At 39.8% G+C, this 22,593-nt stretch overlaps 1 protein-coding gene across 1 annotated transcript in view; it reads left to right on the top strand.

Moving 5' to 3' along the window:
* Positions 1 to 22,593, top strand: part of otog (otogelin) — a gene marked incomplete at its 5' end in the record, with an annotated part of 86,053 nt that overhangs the window by 33,318 nt on the left and 30,142 nt on the right. The window contains 8 exons of the mRNA XM_084053802.1: positions 96 to 261; positions 2,039 to 2,113; positions 2,418 to 2,461; positions 3,501 to 3,666; positions 13,902 to 14,009; positions 15,337 to 15,475; positions 16,293 to 16,427; positions 16,993 to 17,139. Coding sequence (XP_083909928.1) covers positions 96 to 261; positions 2,039 to 2,113; positions 2,418 to 2,461; positions 3,501 to 3,666; positions 13,902 to 14,009; positions 15,337 to 15,475; positions 16,293 to 16,427; positions 16,993 to 17,139 — 980 coding nt within the window. The remainder of the gene's footprint in view (positions 1 to 95; positions 262 to 2,038; positions 2,114 to 2,417; positions 2,462 to 3,500; positions 3,667 to 13,901; positions 14,010 to 15,336; positions 15,476 to 16,292; positions 16,428 to 16,992; positions 17,140 to 22,593) is intronic.

Raw genomic sequence — 22,593 nt, 5'->3', positions numbered from 1 at the left:
ACGAACTGACTGTCATTGTTTTTGTGTATTTCATGTATAAAGACAGACTATGTGTTCAGATTGTCCTGTGCTGATGGTGCTTTAACCCCCTGTAGCCATCGACTGTCCGCAGACCATGGAGTATGGCACATGTGTGTCGTCGTGCCAGCGCCGTTGCTCTGCTCTGTCCATCCCGCTGCACTGTGGGGACGAGTGTGAGGAGGGATGTGTTTGTCCTCAGGGCACCTTTTACAACGGCCGCTCACAGACCTGTGTGCCAAGGTCAGTGCTTTTGAACACAAAACATAACATTTGCATGTACGTGATTGTCAATACTAGACTTCTATTCATTTGTGGCTTTTATCATTGCTCCCCTATTGAGTCACTTGGGGTGAGTGGAGATAGGGTGCAGATAGGGCTTCAGGGAGGTGATTTATACTTAGGTGCCCATGGGTGTTGCACACCGGCATTCTACAAGGTTCAAGGTTGTGCTTCATTGCTTCATCTTGTGTACAGGTACATAAGAGTAAAACGTATTTTTGTTCGGCTTCCTTCAGATTATAGGTAATTATAATAATAAAAACAAACAAAACAATCGTAAGAAGGATCAAAAAAAGAAAGAGAGAGAATACAAAAAAGAGGAAAAAAGAGAGAACATCAGCGTATATACACGAGCATATGAACTTGGTAAATTATATACACCAACAGCAATTTTTCAGTTGCTGCCACATTACTTCAAATCTGCTATCATAGCTCTGCTATTTTCGGTGCACAACACCCGGACGAAATTAAGTATAAATCAGGCATACTGTACCTTTTTAAAGATTTATTTTTTGGGGGCTTTTATACCTTTATTGATAGGACAATAGGCTGACAGGAAATGGGGAGTGACGTGCAGCAAAGGCCGTCAGGATCGGGACTCAAACCCGCGACGCACTGTCAGGCTACATTGAGCCTAGGTGCCTGGACCGCTACGCCAGCCGTATACTGTATCTTAATGATGCTTCAACAAGAGACATGGCTAATGATGCACACATTGGCTGTACATACCATAGAAAAGTGACGCTCTACTGCAATACTAGAACATGTGAAAAAAAACTTTCCGAATCAGCATTAGGCTTACTTATTGTTTACAAAAACAACACAGACACGTGCTCTCGTGCTCACACACACACACGCATACATGCACACACGCACACACGCACACACGCACACACGCACATACTACATTCTTCAGTTGATCCAAGTGGTACTGATTGGTACTGCAGTTAATGGCCAACTGGCTAGCTAGGAACTGCTGGCTAGAGTGCTTCAACCAAACAAGTCCTCACAAAGTGATATTTGTATTTGCTCTAAAGTTTAGATCAGCCTTTAAGTGGAAATCCTTGTATCTTTTCCCGTAGACATTATAGAGCCAGCAGACCTCGGTAATTGTGCACTCTCTCTTTCAACCTGTCCCTGCCCTAGAAGACTTAATTCCCCCTAAAATGTCCCCAGGTTTTTACATCCTAGCGTGGCATGCTGCCTTACTTACCATGTGCTAGAGTTACATCGCGGAATTCTCTCTGAAACCCCCCTTTCATTCCCATTCGAGCGGGGGACGACACAGATATCTGATAACCAGTGAGAAAGAATTTGTAGTACAGAGGCCGATGTGTGGCGCTGGCCTATATGTTACAAAGGCTTTTTAGCCCCCCGTTAAACAAGGTTTAGCACCACTCCGTTCCACCCAAGAAGAGTATCATAACAAGAAGGAGTTTGTTTAAAAGGGTGATACAAGTACATTAAGATAAAACAAAAGCTTTGGGTGTCTATGTATTTGGATCTACCGTTGGTGCTGCAGTCTTAAACTGGGGAGAAGCAGAAAAAGCTCTGCTCATTGCTATTGTCTGTGTGTGTACAAACCTCTGTCTGTGTGTGTGTGTGTGTGTGTGTGTGTGTGTGTGTGTGTGTGTGTGTGTGTGTGTGTGTGTGTGTGTGTGTGTGTGTGTGTGTGTGTGTGTGTGTGTGTGTGTGTGTGTGTGTGTGTGTGTGTGTGTGTGTGTGTGTGTGTCAACAGGGGCGAGTGTCCTTGTAGCTTCCTGGGGGCAGACTACGAAGCAGGCGATGTGATCATGACATCAGCGGGTTTACAGTAAGCCCCGCCTCCTCTCTGCCACATCTGCAAAGAAACACAAGGAGACAGATCTTTATATTAGCCTCCAGAATGTCATCCATGTACACGATAAATACATGATACTAAATGAAAACGTCTCCTTCACGTGATACTAACCTCATATAGATTCTCATATTTACCCTCCAGTACATCCCTCTTTTAACCTAAATCACATCGTTCTATTAACCCGTGATGGATATATTTAAATAAATTCTTACCTTTAATCCCCCTTCAGATGTTTGCGTTGATCACTGCCGTGTAACAGCTCTCTCCTTCTCTCCAGGCTTTGTCACAATGGCAAACTAGTTCCACAAAGTGCTGCCACTGGTAAGTTGCTTTGTGGATCATCGTTATCCTCAAAATTCTGCCCTTAGGTGAAATAATCTGCCACTATGGCTTCCCTGATGTATCACTCACTCACTATGCCTGGTTCCTCCCCAACCACCTCATGAAAGTCAACACAAACTAACAGCAGATATTGAGATTCAATGTAAAGTTTCATGGCATTGTGGATTTGATGAAGACAGTACTCTATATTGAGTTGTCAGATTGACGTAGGCCTATATATTGTACATATACATAAACAAACAGAAAGACTCATAACAATAGTTTCAATCAACTATAAAAAATCTTGATTCTTGATTGAATCAATAATCTTGTTAATTCTTGCTTCTACTTTTGCAACGCTTCGCAACTGATGATTAGCAAGAGCTTCAAACTGCTACTGTAACTCAGACTTGGTGCTTCTCTGTCAGCATTGATGGTTATTGGGTTTGTCCTTTCTTCACAGTGGATTTGCTTGGTGTCATTTTAGATCCTGCCACCCCCCCCCCCTTTCACACTCACACTTGTTTCTCCATCCTCTTCATTCTAAGCCAAAGAGCAGTAACTGAGAAAAACATCTTCTTGTCCTGCCATAACTACTGTTCATATATAAGTGGATAATACCGTACATCATTTTATAAACATAATGTACTGTATGTGCTGTATTTTGCAATTGATATGAAATCTAAAACCTAGTCATTACATCTTCTGCTTTTTGCCTTTGTAGGGTAAATGGCCCCACAAAACCCCTTAATAATTCCATGTTCAGAACTTTGCCAGCATCTGTCTTGTTCCCCATAACACATCCCCTCTCTGCTTTCCACTGGCTTCCTCGGACCTAACAGTCCCCTTCATACACAATTTCACTTTTACAATTGCTAAAGCAGTGTAGCAGTATTCCATAAGGTTGTTTTATAGCAATCATTTTCTAAGAGTGAGCGTTGTTTATAGGAAAAAAAAGTGAAGTACAGTATATTTGGTTTTAGATCCACAATTCTTATGCTTCCACTCTTTCCACTGCTCACATCCCCACTATCCCCAGTCAAGCTGTGCCCTCCAGGCCAGGTGTATCTCAACTGCTCTGACGGTGAAGACGGTCTCGTGGTGGGCCAGGGCTTGGCCTGTGAGCAGACCTGTGAGTCCTTCCTGCTTAACCTCACCTGCTCAACACATGAACCCTGCGTGGCCGGATGTGCCTGTCCTCCAGGGTGAGTACCTGCAGCACCCACCTGACACCAGCTCAGAGAAAGGTATTAGCTGTTTTGTATTCGTAAGACAACTTGTCTGGCATTAGTGTCGACCAACAAAAATGACACAAGTGTTGACATGACTTGTCAACATGGTCATTTTAACAAAGTATACATTTGCCTATTGCATTAGCTCAGCACGGGCTATTGAAGCTTCATTGACTAGACACTTGATTTAACCAGTTAAACCCTATATACTTGGTTGACCAGGGTCCTGGTCCTTTGTTTGTTAGGCGCAAACAACAGCGATAGGCTTTAGACGGTTATCGCCAATGTTTTATTACTGTAATACCAGGCTTATGGTACTATAGTTAGTTATACTGAGCAGCACTCAGCTGTTGATAGGTGTAAATCACCGGGTATTGAATGCTCAGCAAATTGTTAGCTAGTTAAAGTTGTCAAAAAGACAAACATTAGCTAACTAGCAATCCGCCATAACGCGGTAGTGGAAAGCATGGGTATGGGGGAGTTGGCGGGAGATTTTAATGAGTAAGGCCCGGTGGTGTTTCAACAAATCTGAGAGAAGTTTGGAAATTTACGGGGAAAATGCATGACCTATGCATGGGTTTAGCAGTTATTACAGAGAAATTAAATAAACGATAATTAATCGGCTCTTTATGGAGGACTCAAAGTTAACAATAGAGCTAATCAACTAAAGGCTTGCAGGTAACCACTCAGCTCAGGTGTGTACACAAACCTACTTCCTGCAGTGTCTTATAACGCCTGAAGCACAAAATATTCAAGTAAACTGCTACCCTTATAGATAAAATAGAATAGAATAGATAGGTCATAAGTGCTCTACTTCCGTGTTCACAGCACAGGGCTGGGGGACCTTATAGCTTATTTCTATGGATACCATAATAACCAATGCATCTTTATAACAAACAAATGCGTAATGGAGGCCCTCATGGACTGATCTCTTCCTCCTCCATCTTTGACACGAAAACACAACATTGCTATGAAATGTCCATTCTATACTTTCCGTTTCTATGCTTACCCTCCTGTCAACTTTGCTGCAGTTGCTTTCTATTGGTCATCCCATCCCATCAATGATCTCACAGTGGCTTCTTTCATTCATGCTGAGCATCACACAAAAGATGCTATTCTCCCTGAATGATTAGACCTGAAGAAACCTAAAGCTGTGAGGTCAGGCTGGGCAGCGTCCATGCTGACTGTGTCACTGTGGCTGAGGGCATGGGCTCTGCACTGGGCTCGGGCTTTGTGAAAATTGTCTGTGTGTGTTTGCCATTGTGGCTGTAACCCTTGAACTCCCTCGCATTGTGGGAGGAGCGTAGCACATCGGGCCGATGTCAGGAAGTCCAGGGAGGGGAGTTACCAGGTGTAAGTGGAAACCCCCTACATTAACGACTTTGTCTTGATGAATAATATTATGGTGTTGTTAAACACAAGAACATCATGTTGCATTCTAAAAGTGCTTTGTAGGTATGAAACAGTGTGAAATACGGCCATATACAGCAAGCTTTGTCGTACACGCTAAGAATTGTCTTGGAAGACTTTCAGCAGTGGAAGTTATTAATTTGATCTGAATTTCTATACATTTGCAAAGAAGTCAAATTGCTATAGGTCTTTGAGGAACCTTCAATTGCTTGATGGCTCACGTCACAGATCTAACACAAACCCCAGATGAACCTCTAGTTTCTGGATTGTGGGAGACAAAATGTTCTCTCTCCCAGGCATGGTCTACAGACAGTATGGCATACATTTTCGCCACCTGATCCTGTTAATCCCTCTTGGCTGCCAGACTGAACGGGGGGGGGGTTAAGTGGTCTTATTCTCAGACATAAATCAAGAGTCATCCTCATGGGAATATTGTTTACATGGATTATATCTTTATCTTATCTCATATCTTTGGATGGTTGACCTATAGCAGTCTGATTGACAGTGTTGTATCCATGTCTAATGGATTTGAAGTACTAAGGCCTGTAATACCAGATAAACAAATATGATTCAAAGCATGAAGTGTACTGTAGCTCGACTTATGTATAATGTGGCTGTGTTGATGTACAAAGAGAATTGTGCACCCAGAGATGTAGTAAGGTTAAAACAAATATTCGTCCCTTGACTTTGTACCTTTCTTGCAATAGTATAACACATTTCATAGTGCTGCAACATAATATCAAAATGTATCTATCAATGAATTCATTTCATGAGCAAAATGTGCTCTTGAATCAAATTGGAAATACAATTGTAGAATTTGGAAGTAGATTTGGAAATGTTGATTTGGGGGGGACAAAATAAGATGAAAATTTGACCCAGATCAGTCCAGTAAACCCTTTTTGACCTTATTGGCCATTTCTGTCATTATCCATAGCATCAGAGTTAATGCTTCTGATAATCAAAACCAGTATCAGTTGTATATCAGCTCTATGAGTGAACAAATAACTCTTAAACCAATCAGCAATGTTGCTACCTGGTAGAGGAAGATGGGAGTTTTGGGAAGATGTCTCAGATTACTCTATCTGTGTGATTCACCAGTTCCCGTTCTCAAACCTTTTCGTAGCGAGACGAACCCCACGTAAGTAGACATCATGGAAAGCTAAGTCTGGGGCAACAGGGGGCTGTCATGAGTGTTTAATAACTCCCTGGAACTTGATAGTTTGGCACGTAGTTTGTGGTACATATGGACACAAAGAGGCCTTATACGATGGAGCCATAGTGTAGTGTCGGCAGGTTTTAAAGGTTTAGTCAGATGTGACCTCGTCACATGACATCATAGGTTGAGTCAAGTCAGGTGAAGTCAGGTCAGTTTCACCTATTAAAGCTATTTAAAACAAACAGTTATGCTATGACGGCAAGGCGAGTTTATTTTGTTGCACATCATTTCATACACAAAGGTCATTCAAATACATAAGGCGTTAAAGGCATTTAAAGACATAAAAGGCATTTAAAGACATAAAAGGCATTTAGAATAGAATAAATTATACAAAATCTAATCGGAATGTAATTATGGTTTTACTTTTTCTCACCGTATCAGATTTGTCCGGAGTATCGTATTGTAAAAGAGCATTTTATACTCGTGGGACTTTAACCCAGTCAAGTGTTTACACAGACTCTGGGACACTACGGCCCCAACACGTTGTTCAGTACGATTTTGAAGTAAAATATTAAACAAGGGAACAAACTGTAACAGGACTGATTAAGTAAGCAGTAAACCATCAATACATGTTGACATACATTATAAATCTAAAATGTTTGAAATCCTTTGAATTACTGGTGAATTTAAATAAATAAAAAATGGGGAGCTGTTAATTGTATAATAATACATATAATATAATAATTATAAATTAATTGTACTGTATGCGCACTGTGTGGCTTAAAGGGATAGTCCACCCGAAACTATCGATTAGTCACCCCATGGAGACTTGATTTCATGGTTATTTTTTTGTTTTTGCCGCATTCGTAAGCCAATAATTTGATGACCAGTGGACCGGTAGGCAGCCGTTCCGGTAGGGAACACAAAGGAGACTCTTTGGGTCTCCTACCGGAACCGCTGCCGGTCATCAAATTATTGGCTTAGGAATGCGACACAAACTAAAAAAATATCCATGAATTCAAGTCTCCATGGGGTGACTAATCGATAGAAAAAAAGTCATTTTAAGGGTGAACTATCCCTTTAATATGCTGTACTGTATGGTCAATTCGATCTTTGAACAAAGAAGTTGAAGTTTATGCCCTATCTACAGTTACCTTTCTTGACCAGTGAGATTTTATTTTACTTATTCATAGATTTGATAGCAATATCCTGCAGCAGTAACAGATGAGCCAAAACAATAAAGGTAATAGCCAAAGACTACATAAACAACAGCTTGGTCATTTTTGTTTTCCGAGTCTAAAGCAGGAAACTGTAAGGAGCATCCCCTCACTGTCCAACAGTAAGTTAGATGGCTATTGGGATTATTATTATTTTTTTTAAAGAAAAAAGACAACTCCCAACTCAAACAGATCGAACGCAAAGTCAACCGCAGGTATTCATCTGAGGCAGGATTTAAAAGCCCGTAATGGGAAATAATTAACAGAGGTGCTGACAGCAGAAACTATTGTGTTTTCATTCACAATGGTTTACTTTGTTTATGATCAAAATGTCCACCATTCATTCCTCATTTTGTGACAATTAGCCTAACTTGTCCTGTGAACTCGTATGAACCAGTATATCCAGGTGCTGTGGCGCTTTAAGCCCACATACAGCAGTAGTAAAGTAAAGCTAGCTATAAGCTACAATATAGCTGTTATACAGTAGTTTTAAGCTACAACTTACTGTCCATGCCTCGGCTTTTGATACCCCCCCTCTGGTCATAAATTTGTATCACCAGTGGGGATATGTTTTATTTCAGCTTCTGATTAGACTGAATTAAGTAAGTGAGTAAGTAGGTCGGCTTATTGTATCAGTGAAATTAACACAGAGTGTGAAGTCAGCGGTACTTTTGATGAGTTTATTTCATTTGAGCTATATATGAACTATAGGAACAATGTTAAATCCCTGTTCATTAATATCAATAGGCTTTTTACTAGTGGCACTTGAAGCAAAGCACACTCAGGTATTGCAAATATTGCTAATTAAAGATCGAAAAGGCAGGCTGCTGCTATAGACGAATCCACAGACGCGCTACCTGTAGCACGGTGCTTAGCGTTGACACCGCAGCTATGGCTACAGGCATCTGCGTACCACCGAATTTGCACATAATGCAGGAGGCAGCAGGACGTTGCGTTATTGAAAACAAGCGCTTCCGGACTCTGACACTTACAAAAAACACCTGCATGGAATTCATTGACAGAAAGTACTGTAGCTCATAACACGTCTACGGTGGATTTTTATGAAACAAAAACTTTGCAGATAGTAAGCGGATAATTCAAGCTTTCCGTACAGCTGCCATGTTGAGTTTTACGTTGTTTAATGCAATCAGATAGGACTTTTTTGTTTGGATGTATGGGCTGTCAAGGCCAGAAAGTCGTTTTTTGCCACTCAGTAGGCGTTCCCGCATTACTTCCGGGTACGATGATGTCACGCGCATAGAGCCTCCATAGTGTATGACATGCGTGTGCTTGCGTGTATCTTGAGTTCTTGTGTATGTGTGCGTGCTGTGTCTCTCCGTGTGTGTGCATGTGTCATGAGTGTGTGAGTGCGTTCGCGCTTTGTTTTCCTGTTGGCGTGCGTTTATAAGTGCCAGAATCAGAATCAGAATCAGAATCAGAATCAGGTTTATTGTCACATCACAGGTTTACAAGGTAAAAAAGTGGGTGAAATTCGTTTTTGTACATCGTTCCCATCGCAACGTTAATTTCCATAGAAAGAAGAGGGGGGGGGAGAAGAGGGGTGGGGGGCAAGTGGGAAGGAGATCAAACAAGAGAACAACAGAAGGCCAAACAGGTTATCTACATATTTACAAAGTACCTGAGATAATAAAAACTAAGGTGCCTGAGCATAGCAGCAATGTATGTATACTGCCAGGCGTGTGTGCGTGCATGCGCGTGCTCTTTGCGCGCAGTGCTGGTCAGTGTGTACATGCATGTCTTTTTAAGTTGCGCTGCGGTTCTGTTTGTGTTGCAATCAGTTGCTAATCAATTGCAGGTGTTTGTGCTACAGACAGACATTCACACAAAGTCACTTGTAGAAGCGTCTGGACACTGCTTAAAAACAGGTTATATATACAGTAGGTACATACATGATGCAGCAGAAGGCCAAATATACTAGACTTGTAACCACTGGCTTACTCGGAGACCACGCAAGTTGTGAATGATGCAAGTTGTGAATGCATGCCCCACCCGGTTATGCACTACTTGTTGTAGGCTACCCGTTGTCAGTGTGCGTGTGCGTGTGCGTGTGTGTCACATGGCATATGACCACACACATGCAGTGCCAAGTTGCATTCTGGATCAACCAACGGTTTCCGAGAACCGAGAAAACAAGAACGTCTGTATCTGTCTGACCGCGGGTCTGAGAACGCACACATTTTCCGTGTGTTTGGGAGATTGTATGCATCGGCTTCCGTGATTGGCCAACCCAGACCATCGGCTTCACAGATCAGCAGAGCGTCACGTCACGTGTGTGCCACTTAGCCAGTATAAGTGACAGCGTATGCAATGGAACAGAAAGTGGGCACAATCCATTAATAATATGGAAGAATGTGGTAAAAGAACGGCAGGATTGGAATGGAGGAGAAGGAAGGCATCTTTATCAAATTCAAAGAAGAGTGGGTGAGAACAGAAGGTACAGCTAGGACTGTCACGATTACAAATTTGACCATTAATTGTTTAATTGTGTTTCTGTCATTGAAAATGAATGGATAAAAATTACATTTCTGTTTGGTTTTAGCTTTCGTAAACAAAAGTTGCACTGGGCAGATATGACATAACACATATTTCATTACTTTATACTTAAAAATAAAAGATTTCCACTATTTTTGACATTACAAAAATGACATTTTTTAACATGGAATTGATTATGACGATTATGACGATTATGCAAAAATGATTGCGATTACATAAAATAATTGCGATTAGACGATTATGTCATAATTATGACAGGCTTAGGTACAGTATGTGAAGTAGGAGAGAGGAGGTCATCATAACATGTACAGTATGAGGACCATGTATTCCCCACTTCAGTTGCATGGCCCCGAGAAGGCTGGCCCCGAGTAGGCAGGCGCCCTACCTACCTACCTAGTCCTAGTTACTTTTAATGCACAGTTTAGGAATTAGCTTTTGACAGACCTGTTTGAATACTGTACGTACAGTTTCTAAAATCTTTGAAAAGCTCAATGACTATTTAAAGCTCTATTATGTCATTTATTTTGTGAATGAAATGTTATTTTGTCCAATCTGTATGGTAGAGGACGTTACAATACAATATAACTATTGGGGTGGTTGTAATTGGTCTCCCTGCTCTTCTGTTGAGACATTTAGATCCTGTGTCTAGGTTGGGCACAACCTTTGACACAATCTTGTTTCTGGTTTGACAAAAATCTTAACCTTCAGTTTCTCCCCAGAGCAAGCAGGCAGGTTCAGTGGTAAACATTTCAGCACTTTCGCAGGAGACCCGGGAAAGTTATATAGTGCAGCTTTAAGCTAATAGCCTTCTTTTAAAACATTTGGGTGGTACTGGAGAGTGCTTCTCGACTTTCAAAAAGGGGTAAAAAAGCCAAAAACAAGATATGATATCATATCATATTATACCAGGTTGCTTATTTCTCTCACTAAACATGGCAACGTTTTTAGATCCCATATTCTGAGAGGACATTGAGCAACAGCGCCACTTACCATAGAGTTACATACAATGGCCTAACACAGTATTGTGGGTCTTCTTTAGATCCCATATTCTGAGAGGACATTGAGCCCTCATTGGCTAAAGGACCAGCCAATGAGGAAAAAGTCACGCAAAAGTCAAGACTAGCGAGTGTAGATGTAGACCAGGTTTTGCAACCTGGTAAAAATAAAAATCTGATCCAGTGCCTATAACATTGAAACCAACCTGTTCACCTGACGAGCCATCCGGTTAGTCATCCTGACATCCATTCACATCATTTACTCTAACTATATTTTGATTAGAATTATGATGCATCTAGGTATCTCTTTTATCTCGCTAAGTAGTCATCTTTTTTTCTTCTCGCATGTATTCTATTGAAATCAGCACAGTGAATAGAAATGTCACATCGTTTTATGTTGGTATTTGAAATATGGGCTTAAAATTCCCTTGACATTTGGAGGGAGACTTCTGCTCCTCCTGGAAATCGAGGCATTCCAGAGCTAAACCTCTTTGCTGTTGCATTCTTGGCAGAAACGAGAAGTCACAATACAAGGTGGTGAAAGAACGCAGAACATTGCAGTTGATGGCTATTTTCAGAGCCTTTGAAGCCTGAAATTAGGGCGAGCTTGAGTCAACCACAATAGGTTCTGTGAAACAAATCCCATTTGTGGGAATTGCGCTGGCATTGATACTATTGGGGTTTTGGCTGAAAAGGTTTAATAGGCTATGGAAGCATTTGGTTAGTTACAGTATATAAAAACCAATTACCGTGTAGTCTTTTTGGGACAAAGTGGGAAGTAACCCAGTCCCATGAATGACAGTCATTCTGTTAGAGTGCACCTTATGCTGAAGCCTAACTTATACTTGTTTTAACCCTTTAAGGCCGGGAAGGGAACGCATGTGTGTCATTTTAAGATTTCTTTGGCTATTCAAAAATAGCAGATATAGAAGCTCATAGCACGGCACCGCGCAATGAGCTTGTAGATCTGCTATTTTTAGAAAAATAGTGAAAATTTGAGCAAATCTTTTATATACATTTTTAACTCAAATCTTTGCTTCTGGGGGTCCCTGGAACAATTTTTTTTTAGATGGGAGGGGGTCCGCGGACAAATACATATTATTTAGGGGTTCCTTGGCATTATTATTTTTTTTAAACCATTGATAATATAGCAACATAAATAAAAAATACGCTTAAGGGAAAAAAACCTGTTAGGATTTAGCAGATATTTGTAAAATCCCCAGAAGCAAAGATTCTAGTTAAAAACGTTCACTTTAAAAAAGTATATATACATTCAAACTAAAGATTTGCACACATTTTCACGAAAATGCAGATCTACAAGCTGAGCTTGTATATCTGCTATTTTTATATAGCCAAAGATATCTTAAAAGGACACAGATGCGTTCCCGGTCTTAAAGGGTTAAGTGAACAATGTGCTGCGATAAATTAACCCTGAGAACTACTGCCAGTTGAGACAGATTAGCAGTGCCATGCATGTCTCACTCTTCAGACAAACTCACAAGATTGTGACGCTGTTCATTTGCATTCTCCTCGGCCACATTCTGTCAAATCTTAATTAAAAGTCGAAGTGGCATTTGAGAGGATTTGTTCGGCATGCGTGTGTGTGTGTGTGTGAGAGAATGAATTATTATGAATTCTTTGATCAAAGTAATCAATACCGTGGCTTGGCGGGTAGATAAAGGGAGCTGTTAACACCGTTTTATCTGGGGTGTAGCTTTACTCCGATGAAGCCCAGGATTGTGGCGGGGACCATTCAGTATGTCACTCTATTGTGTGCAACCCTCGCCAGTGGCTGTAGCTCAACCCTGGATATTACAAGATACTTATCAGCTCCGTCTAACAGCGTGGAAAGGGGACAGAGGGAGCCAGACAAAGGCTGTTTCTCTCTATCTCTGAGAATCCTAATTGTCTGGTTTTCTCATGTAGCTAAATGAGTGTTACCCTCCTTTTCATCCGAAGTTGCCTAGCCCTGAAACTCTCCCATTTTCTGGCACGGCCCTGGAAGGTAGCCCTGCTTTCGCTGTCCCTCTGTCACACTTATGGCATATGGAGTTATAATAATGTGTGTGTGTGTGTGTGTGTGTGTGTGTGTGTGTGTGTGTGTGTGTGTGTGTGTGTGTGTGTGTGTGTGTGCGTGTGCGTGTGCGTGTGCCTATGTGCTTGTGATCAGTGGTGGAAAAAGTACTCAAATTCTTTACTTAAGTAAAAGTACCAATACTGCAATATAAAAATACTCTGTTACAAGTAAAAGTCCAGAATTAAAAATTTACTTGAGTAAAAGTACAAAAGTATTGGCATCAAAATGTACTTAAAGTACCGAAAGTAAAAGTACTAAATATTTGAAAATAGCCGATCTACAAGCTCACAACGCGTCGCGATGCGACGCGTTGTGAGCTTGTAGATCTGCTATTTTCAAATAGCCTATGTATAAAATAGGTTTAAAGTGGTTAATGTACGTTTCATTATATCATAATTCATATCTGAAAAGTAACTAGCAACTAAAGCTTTCAAATAATTGTAGTGGAGTAGAAGTACAATATTTGTCTCTGAGATGTAGTGGAGTAGAAGTAAAAGTATTGGAAATTGTAAGTAAAGTACAAATACCTCAAAAGTGTACTTAAGTAAATGTACTTAGTTACTTTCCACCACTGCTTGTGATGGGGTGGGATACGGTTCAGGTAAGGGACTACAGTAAATATATAGACCAATGGCGTTCTACATGACAAAATCTTGAGTGTTCATTTATCAGGTCAGCGAGTGAAGTTTACACTTTCAGAGTTAAATGTTAAATGATCATTCAGCCATTCATTTCACACACACATTCATAATTTATACCTTCTCATTCCTCTGTCACCCCCCACTATATATTCAATGAGCCACAAATCACTTACAAATAATGAGCACCTTTTCTTCCAGCTTGCTGAAACACGGTGATGAGTGCTTTGAGCCTGAGGCGTGTCCCTGCCTGTGGAAGGGAAAAGAGTACTTCCCAGGGGACAGGGTCACCTCCGCCTGTCATCAGTGGTAAGTTTTAACCGTAAAGACCCATCAATAAAGACAATAAAGTAAAACTCCACCCAAGAACACTAATTAAAAAACATATCGTTGCTGTCCGGCAGGAACCAGCTAACTAAATGTTTCCGCTTTTGCATTTTGTTTTTCCATAAATCAGTGCTATAACACCCTTTACGTCTGTGTGTTGGTAAAAAAAAATATTGAACCAATGAAAAGTATTAAAAAGCGCTTCTGACAAAACCAGCTAACTCCATTGGATCCTCAAACTTTCTGCTAAACCAGCAAAGTCCAGCAAAGGGGGGTGGAGTTAACTGGTTTTGCTGACTCCAGGCTCCACCCCCTTCTGACCTCCAACCTCATTGTGAGCTTGGAGGTCCATTCAGCTGTTCTTATCAATGATGAACAAAACCTCCTAACTCGTGTTGTTTTTTTCATTTCCTGAAAAATGAACATTTTGGAGTTAGCTGGTTCCTGCCGGACAGCAGAGATATATAGGCAATATACCTTGCCTACATTTAACTATCAAGCCAAATGTGCCAGTGTGAAATGTAAGATGTTAAAGGAATAAATGAAGCAATATTCAGCAGATATACAAATCTGTAATACATTCATCTTCCCAAGGCTTTAAAGAAGAATAATTATACTCTTTACCATTTTGTTATTTGAAAACAAAACAGTGTGTTTACAAATGGAGGATATTTGCTGTCTTAACAAAATAGCAAGTCAAGTAATTGTCTCCATATGATGGGACAGGTTTTGCCAAATGTAATTTGTCCTGCTGTTTTTCAACGGCAGTACAAATTTGTATCATCCTTGCAAAGCCTCCGCCGACAATATCTGGCAGAATGAAGACAAATTTCTCATAGAGTGATTGAGCTTGAAGTGATGAGTTGTACAATTGTCAGAGTGAGTGAAAGTGGCTATTCGATATCCATACTGCAATTCTCTGCAGAATACGGGGCCCACCGAACAGTGCTCATCCTTGTATGACACAGTCTTTCACTCCTGAACCCCTTCAGAAGGGCTCAATCCTCCTCTGAAAGGAAACCCCTCTCCCAGAGATCTCAGTCATTCTTTTTGTCCATTCTCCCATCCCTCCCATTTCTTCTTCTTCTTCCGAGCAGTTGCCAGCAAAGATGTTAGATGACAGCCTAATAGCTCAATGAGCGGGTGATTCAACCTTTTGGCAGTTGAGCGGGCCACTTTTCTGCCTGTGGTAAACCCTACCTGTTCTGATAAGATGAGAGGCTATTAGGGGTGACAGAATTTACTCGTGTTAAGTGGGCAGTGAGTTGATGGTTGAATCATATCAGCTGAAGCCGTGTCGTCTTTGTAGTGTGTGCCAACACGGAACGTTCCAGTGCGTGTTCCGGCCCTGTCCCTCCATGTGCACAGCGTACGGAGACCGGCACTACAGGACGTTCGATGGCCTGCTGTATGACTACATTGGCGCCTGCAAAGTCTACCTTGTGAAGGTGCATTATGAAATTAAACCACATCACATTTTGTAATTACACATACATTCGTTCACCTTTTAGACGTTTAGCTGATGTTCTTATTTGGGGTGAACTATCATTTTCATGCATGGATCAATACGTGATTTGGAATGATGTCTGTGATGTCATCTTTTGACTTATTTTCCTCATTGATATTGCATGCTGATTATATTGTACAATAGTATAATAGCAGTGGTGGAAAAAGTTCTCAAATGTTTTACTTAAGTAAAAGTATCAATACTGCAATGTAGAAGTATTCTGTTACAAGTAAAAGTCCGGAATTCAACATTTACTTGAGTAAAAGTACAAAAGTATTGGTATAAAAATGGACTTAAAGTACCAAAAGTAAAAGTACTAAAATGTTTGAAAATAGCAGATCTACAAGCTCACAACGCGGCGCGATGTGACACGTTGTGTTGTGAGCTTGTAGATTTGCTATTTTCAAATAGCCTAGGTATGAAATAGGACTAAAGTGGTTTATGTATGTTTTATAATGTAATAATTTATAGCTGCAAACTAGTAACTAAAGTTTTCAATCATTGTAGTGGAGTAAAAGTACAATATTTGCCTCTGAGATGTAGTGGAGTAGAAGTAAAAGTGTAGTAAATTGGAAATACTCCAGTAAAGTAAAAGTACCTCAAAATTGTACTTAAGTACAGTACTTGAGTAAATGTACTTAGTTACTTTACACCACTGTATAATAGTCTCAATATTGTAAAGCACTTGGAGGTACATTCTGCACATAAAAGGTATACAGAACTTGATCAGCAAAGGTTTTTGCCCCTCTGGCCAGCAGAGCAGCACTGACGTAATGCTGAGCGTGACGGCTGAGAACGTTGACTGCTTCGAGAGTGGAGTCATCTGCCGGAAGGCCCTCCTGATCAACATCGGCCGGTCATTCATCGTGTTCGATGACGTCAGCGGGAAGCCGGTAAGACTCAACCTTCATCTTGACAGAGTGACATACATAAAACACATGCAGTATTTGTATAAACAGACAAACCTAATTTTACCAAATTAGGTACAAGTGAGCTCGGGAGTCATATGACAATGAGCGTTACAAAGCCGTTTTGATATTGCCTAGTACTGCTTGCCTGCAATTGCCTTCAAAGATTTGTGGGAAGGGCCTATTCCTTACATAAAATATCATGTATCATGAACGTAACATCCGATTAACCCTAAATTGGAATTACATGTTGAGGGGACTCTATTGTGCTACCTATAAGGGGCACCACGAATGCAAAAGGTTGCACCATACACCATACTGTATGTCGTAACAATGTTATTTCTCCCTGCAGCCTCCTCTGGTCCTGACACCGGCAACCCTATCTTTATTCTTTTCCCCTCTTTGAAAACTGCAAATGATGGGGGCTTGTACGACAAAGAATTGAATCCACTTTTTCTTTTTACAATTGTAAACCTGTGATGTGACAATGAAGTTGAAGTTGAATACTTCTGTCCTATACAACCCAACCACTGTGCTGTTTCCCCTGTAGAACCCGTCCAGTGTGATAGACAGGAAACAGAACATATTCATCTGGCCTGCTGGCTACTATACCGTTATCCATATCCCCGAGGAGGATGTGACTGTCCTCTGGGATAGGAAGACCACCATCCACATCCAAGTTGGACCTCGCTGGCAGGTGAGGAGAGACAGTCACTGAATGCTATTACATTTTGAAAAACTGTATTGATAAAGCTGTTATTTTTCCTTATCACCCATATGTATAGATACTTATGCATGGCAGAAACATCACATCAGTATGTATATAAGTACCGGTAACTTTCATCAAAGGCGACAAGAAAAAACCAGACTCAGGACACAGGCAGCCATTGGATGTAACGAAAGTCTATTATTCAGAGAGAGAGAGTAATGGAAGGTTACAGTATCAGCAGGTTCACGCATCATCGGTCGTCGCCTCTCTCTGCCGTTAAACAGAGAAAGCACTGGACTTTAACAGCGTCCAGTAACATAAACATATGACATCATTGAAGATACATCAAGCGTCCAGCCTTCAGAGGGGTTATCCTGCTATTGGTGGATAGTGATGATTACGTCGTCGTCAGATGAGGATGATGATGGTAGATGATGAAGATGATGAAGATGGTGTGACAGTTTATCTTTGAACAAACAGCGTCCACATGTCTCGGATAACACGTTGACCTCGGGTCTGACCTGTCACTGGTCAGTGATGACTTCAGTGGCGCTGAAGGAATTGTTAGCGCAGAGAACATCGAGATACAGTGTTCTTAAAACAACTGATAGCCACAGAACAGGCCTGTAACTACTTTGACCTTGCATAGACAGAGAAATAGCAGAATAGTACATGACAGAGTTTAAGCCAATATGAGAGCATTATATTAATTTGACATTTAAAGCAGGTTAAGGGCACTAGACAAATTATGATCAATCAAAATAACTCCATCAAGCCTACATCTTATCATGATTTGGATAGGGTCAAAGGGCAAGCTGATCAAGTCTTGTACCTTGTGACATTATTCAAACCAAATCAGACACAGACAAACCTTACAGTGACTAGGTAAGGACACAGAGATTTCAAATGACTTAGGGGCAAAAATAAATGGTTAGTTATTCAGATAACATACACATTTTTACTTCTTCAAAAGGACTGTATAATTTATTCAGATATTAATTCAAAATGTTACTTCTTCAAAAGGACTGTATATAAAGGTTATTTATTCAATTAGGAAGCAAAACATGGTTATATTTCATGACATTTTAAGACACCACACAACAAAGTTTTCCCCTTGCAACTTTGCAAATAACTTTATTATAATTCAAAAAAATCTCAGCTAATGTACTGTCCCAACAAACCTTTTCAAAACATGTTTAGATTAATCAATTTTAGCACCGTTAATGACCCTTAGCCCGTTTCTGTTGATAGAGTGAGAGAAAACTAACCAGTCTGACAAGTTTTCAAATAATCTGACAAGAGACCTACGTCACTTTGTCAAAGACGATTCTGGACACGTTCAGAAAAAGAAAAAGTTACCCTCCTCGTTGTGAAGCTGCGGTCCAGTGCTTTATTTAACAAGTTGACCTGTAGGTCCAAGTATTTGAAAAATGGAACGGTACACTCCTGATACCTGTATTTATTACATCACTTTACACTTTATTTAGGGAAAAACTCACGTGGAATGGTCTTAAAACTCAAGAAATACTTCCCATCATGTAGGCATGGGGGCATCAAACATCTATCCAAGACATTAGTTGAAATCTGTAAGATAGATGGAAATCAAATTTACTGTTTGGCATGAGACCTACAGTTGACTATAGTATGAAACAGAGTTTAAAACAGTTTGGAATAAAATTAAAGTTTTAGCCCTGTATGTCACAATTAGCAGGTATTGTGACCTTATTGTTGTCCAGGAATTGGTTTACATTCTCGTTCTAAAATGAAACAAACAAAAGCAAAGCATATTAAACATTTAAATCAAATTTAAATCAAGTATTCATCAAACTCCCCTCTATTTTTGACACCAATATATCTGTAATATAGTGTGTGTCAGAGGATGAATTTGTTGATGAGAAAGAAAAAAAATCAAACTGAAAATCAAGAGAAAAAATGAAAAAAAATTCAAACATTTTTTTAAAGTTATAATTAAAATATTTAAAATTAAAATATAACAATGAAAAATAAGGAATAAACATCTTTGTTCTGAAGAGTATATTAGAGTTAGGTAAAGTACACCAAAATAAATCGAAATTAAAAAAATTCCAAAAAGAGCAGATCTACCAGCTCAAAAAAATCTTAAGTTAAAATGATAAAATATTTTCAAAACTTTTAAAATAATTCAAAATGACTTTATAATAAACTTAATATTATAGTTAATTTTTTCCAATATTGATATTAGAACATATTGAATCTTATTAGGGTTAATTTGACTGATATGGGTTGAATGAAGTTGAACAATGGAGGTTAGGTCGTTGCCAAGCAACGTGGCAGTTAGGATTACGAGAACTAACACTTCCTGTAAGGAATTATGGGAAATGAAGTTTTAGAGACCAGAGTGGTAAACTAATTTTAACTGACCGGAGAATGACTGAAATTTGGACTAAAATTGTTAGAGAACGAGCAAGACAGACAAACGCGCATTCAAACATTCACGCATGCCTGCATAGCTGAATCGCTCACGCACATAGAAAAGATAAGAGAGATAGAAACTTTCACCTTACGCTCTCTCACTCCCTCGCACTCACACACCGTAGCAGACAGACACGGACCCACAGAGAGAGAGAGAGATAGAGAGAACAAAAAACAATCGTTCATTAATACACACAGACATACCGAACATACCTATTTCAGCGACAAACTAAATTTGGAATGAGAAATATTTTACTGACTGGGTTCAGTATTAGGCTTATTAGTTTAAATTATATTAAAAATATTTAAAACTTAGAATTTAAAACTTAGGATTTAAAACTTATTATTATGGCAAAATATATTCACTGGTTCAAAGGAATATAAAATGTATTATTAAGGCATTAAACGTTAAAACTTATTGTTTAAAGCTCAACATATTAAATGGATGGATGATTTAACCTACAGTGGTCAAAATAAAACCGGTCTGTGTTCAATATATATAACTTTGACTGGTGACAGAAGAAATCAGAGAAAAAAATATATATATTTAACAAACCATATAAGACAAAACAAACAAACAAAAAAATGTACTGACAAAGTAAGTAAAACACAAACTTCAAACGGACTCGGGCCGATGCAGAAGTTTCTGAATTACAAGGGAGGCAACCTGGCAATGCCGTACGGGAGTATGCAGCTGCCTATTAATGTTTTGTACTCGCGGACTGGGGCCGATGGGTGGTACTAACATATAGAAATACAACTGCATACAAATGTGTTACCTGTAGCTAACAGGTAATATGAGGCCAGGGGAAGAGCAACACTGAAGTACCCTTGAACAGCTGATTTGAGACCCGATAAGGCGGACGTTTTATGCCTGTCTATCTAAGGCTAGAACAGTAGACTAGAACATTAACCCACATACAGCCGATAGGCAGTGTGTAAAGGGGTGGCAGGGGTTAATCTTAGGTCAAATATCAGTATAGAAGGAAAAATGAGTACATTATGACAAACCTGAAATAGTATATATTCATGTAGGCACCACACAGACAACCCCCTCCCACCTAGTGTAAAACTATTATTAGATAAATCTAATCGAACCGAACACCAATGACGTGATAAAGTGGTAATTCGAGGTACAAAAAAATTAATCCATATGTTTATATATATGGTCACGAATACATTGAAACACCCAAGTTTGGATTGTGGGTTATTTCTAGATGCATTTACATAAATATATATATAAATAAAGACAAATAACTGTAAGTAACAGCTGATAGCCAAACATCAGTGTAAAAAACGTTGAGGATGGATGGGTCTGGTGGTGATCAATATATACAATGGACAAGCCAGAAAATAAAACAACATAAATAAAGACCACTGTATTCTAAATAAGAGGATAATTTATGAGACATTCAGGGAATGTCCTCCCAGGTGATAAAACATTTTGACTTGACTGACTCCCTGGCGGAGCTGTGTTAAACAGTAATTTAAAAACAGGCTGATAATTTATGAGACAAATCGTTCGGTAAAGACAATAAAATAAAATAAAAGGTATACTCATCAGATCAAGGTTCACAGGGAGAAGTTACGTGGAGATCCCAATCACTGGACCATGGTAAAATAAAATAAAAATATATACATACCGAATCAATGGTTCGGGGATCTTGACTCCGATGGCTGGACCATGTGGAATTTGAGACATGTGGAGAGTCAAAGGGCAAGTCCAAAGGTCCAGCGATCGCGTCCAGGTCCAAAACAAAATAAATAAAATAAAAAATGTGATACTGTTCAAAGATAACCTTCATCTGAATAGAAGTGATACATCGTTACACCCAAGGCTGGTTCGTTTGATACGTATTAAAACAGGGGAAGCCAGGGGAAGAGAGTCTGACCGTACAGTTCCGGTCAATAGCTCAGTTCCCCTCGTCCACCCTGTTTCAACCATATCCGGCATCGATTTGGACCAATTGATAGAGTTTTTATTTTTCCTTATCACCCATATGTATAGATACTTATGCATGGCAGAAACATCACATCAGTATGTATATAAGTACCGGTAACTTTCATCAAAGGCGACAAGAAAAAACCAGACTCAGGACACAGGCAGCCATTGGATGTAACGAAAGTCTATTATTCAGAGAGAGAGAGTAATGGAAGGTTACAGTATCAGCAGGTTCACGCATCATCGGTCGTCGCCTCTCTCTGCCGTTAAACAGAGAAAGCACTGGACTTTAACAGCGTCCAGTAACATAAACATATGACATCATTGAAGATACATCAAGCGTCCAGCCTTCAGAGGGGTTATCCTGCTATTGGTGGATAGTGATGATTACGTCGTCGTCAGATGAGGATGATGATGGTAGATGATGAAGATGATGAAGATGGTGTGACAGTTTATCTTTGAACAAACAGCGTCCACATGTCTCGGATAACACGTTGACCTCGGGTCTGACCTGTCACTGGTCAGTGATGACTTCAGTGGCGCTGAAGGAATTGTTAGCGCAGAGAACATCGAGATACAGTGTTCTTAAAACAACTGATAGCCACAGAACAGGCCTGTAACTACTTTGACCTTGCATAGACAGAGAAATAGCAGAATAGTACATGACAGAGTTTAAGCCAATATGAGAGCATTATATTAATTTGACATTTAAAGCAGGTTAAGGGCACTAGACAAATTATGATCAATCAAAATAACTCCATCATGTATTAATTAGCAAATGTCATTCTTTGTCCTCTACCACCATTATTGCACCATTAGGTTTCTTATTTTTTTCTGGACTTGTTGCATTTTTGTTTCATCACAGATTTCCTGTGATGAAAATGTCATCACAAAAAAACAATTTCTTGGAATTTGATATTTTTGTCTTTGCAACAATCAATACAAATTCAGTCCGTTTTGATTGATTGAAAACAGCACAAAGGTACAGTACAGTAAAACATTTAGGCCCCTATTCAGGACCATACTGGCTAAACCCACTATTTGAGGAT

This window comes from Gymnoscopelus microlampas, assembly GCF_963454915.1.
Source record: "Gymnoscopelus microlampas genome assembly, chromosome: 1".
Taxonomy (NCBI): Eukaryota; Metazoa; Chordata; class Actinopteri; order Myctophiformes; family Myctophidae; genus Gymnoscopelus; species Gymnoscopelus microlampas.
Note: the sequence above shows the minus strand (reverse complement) of the source record. Positions and strands in the feature narration are given on the sequence as shown.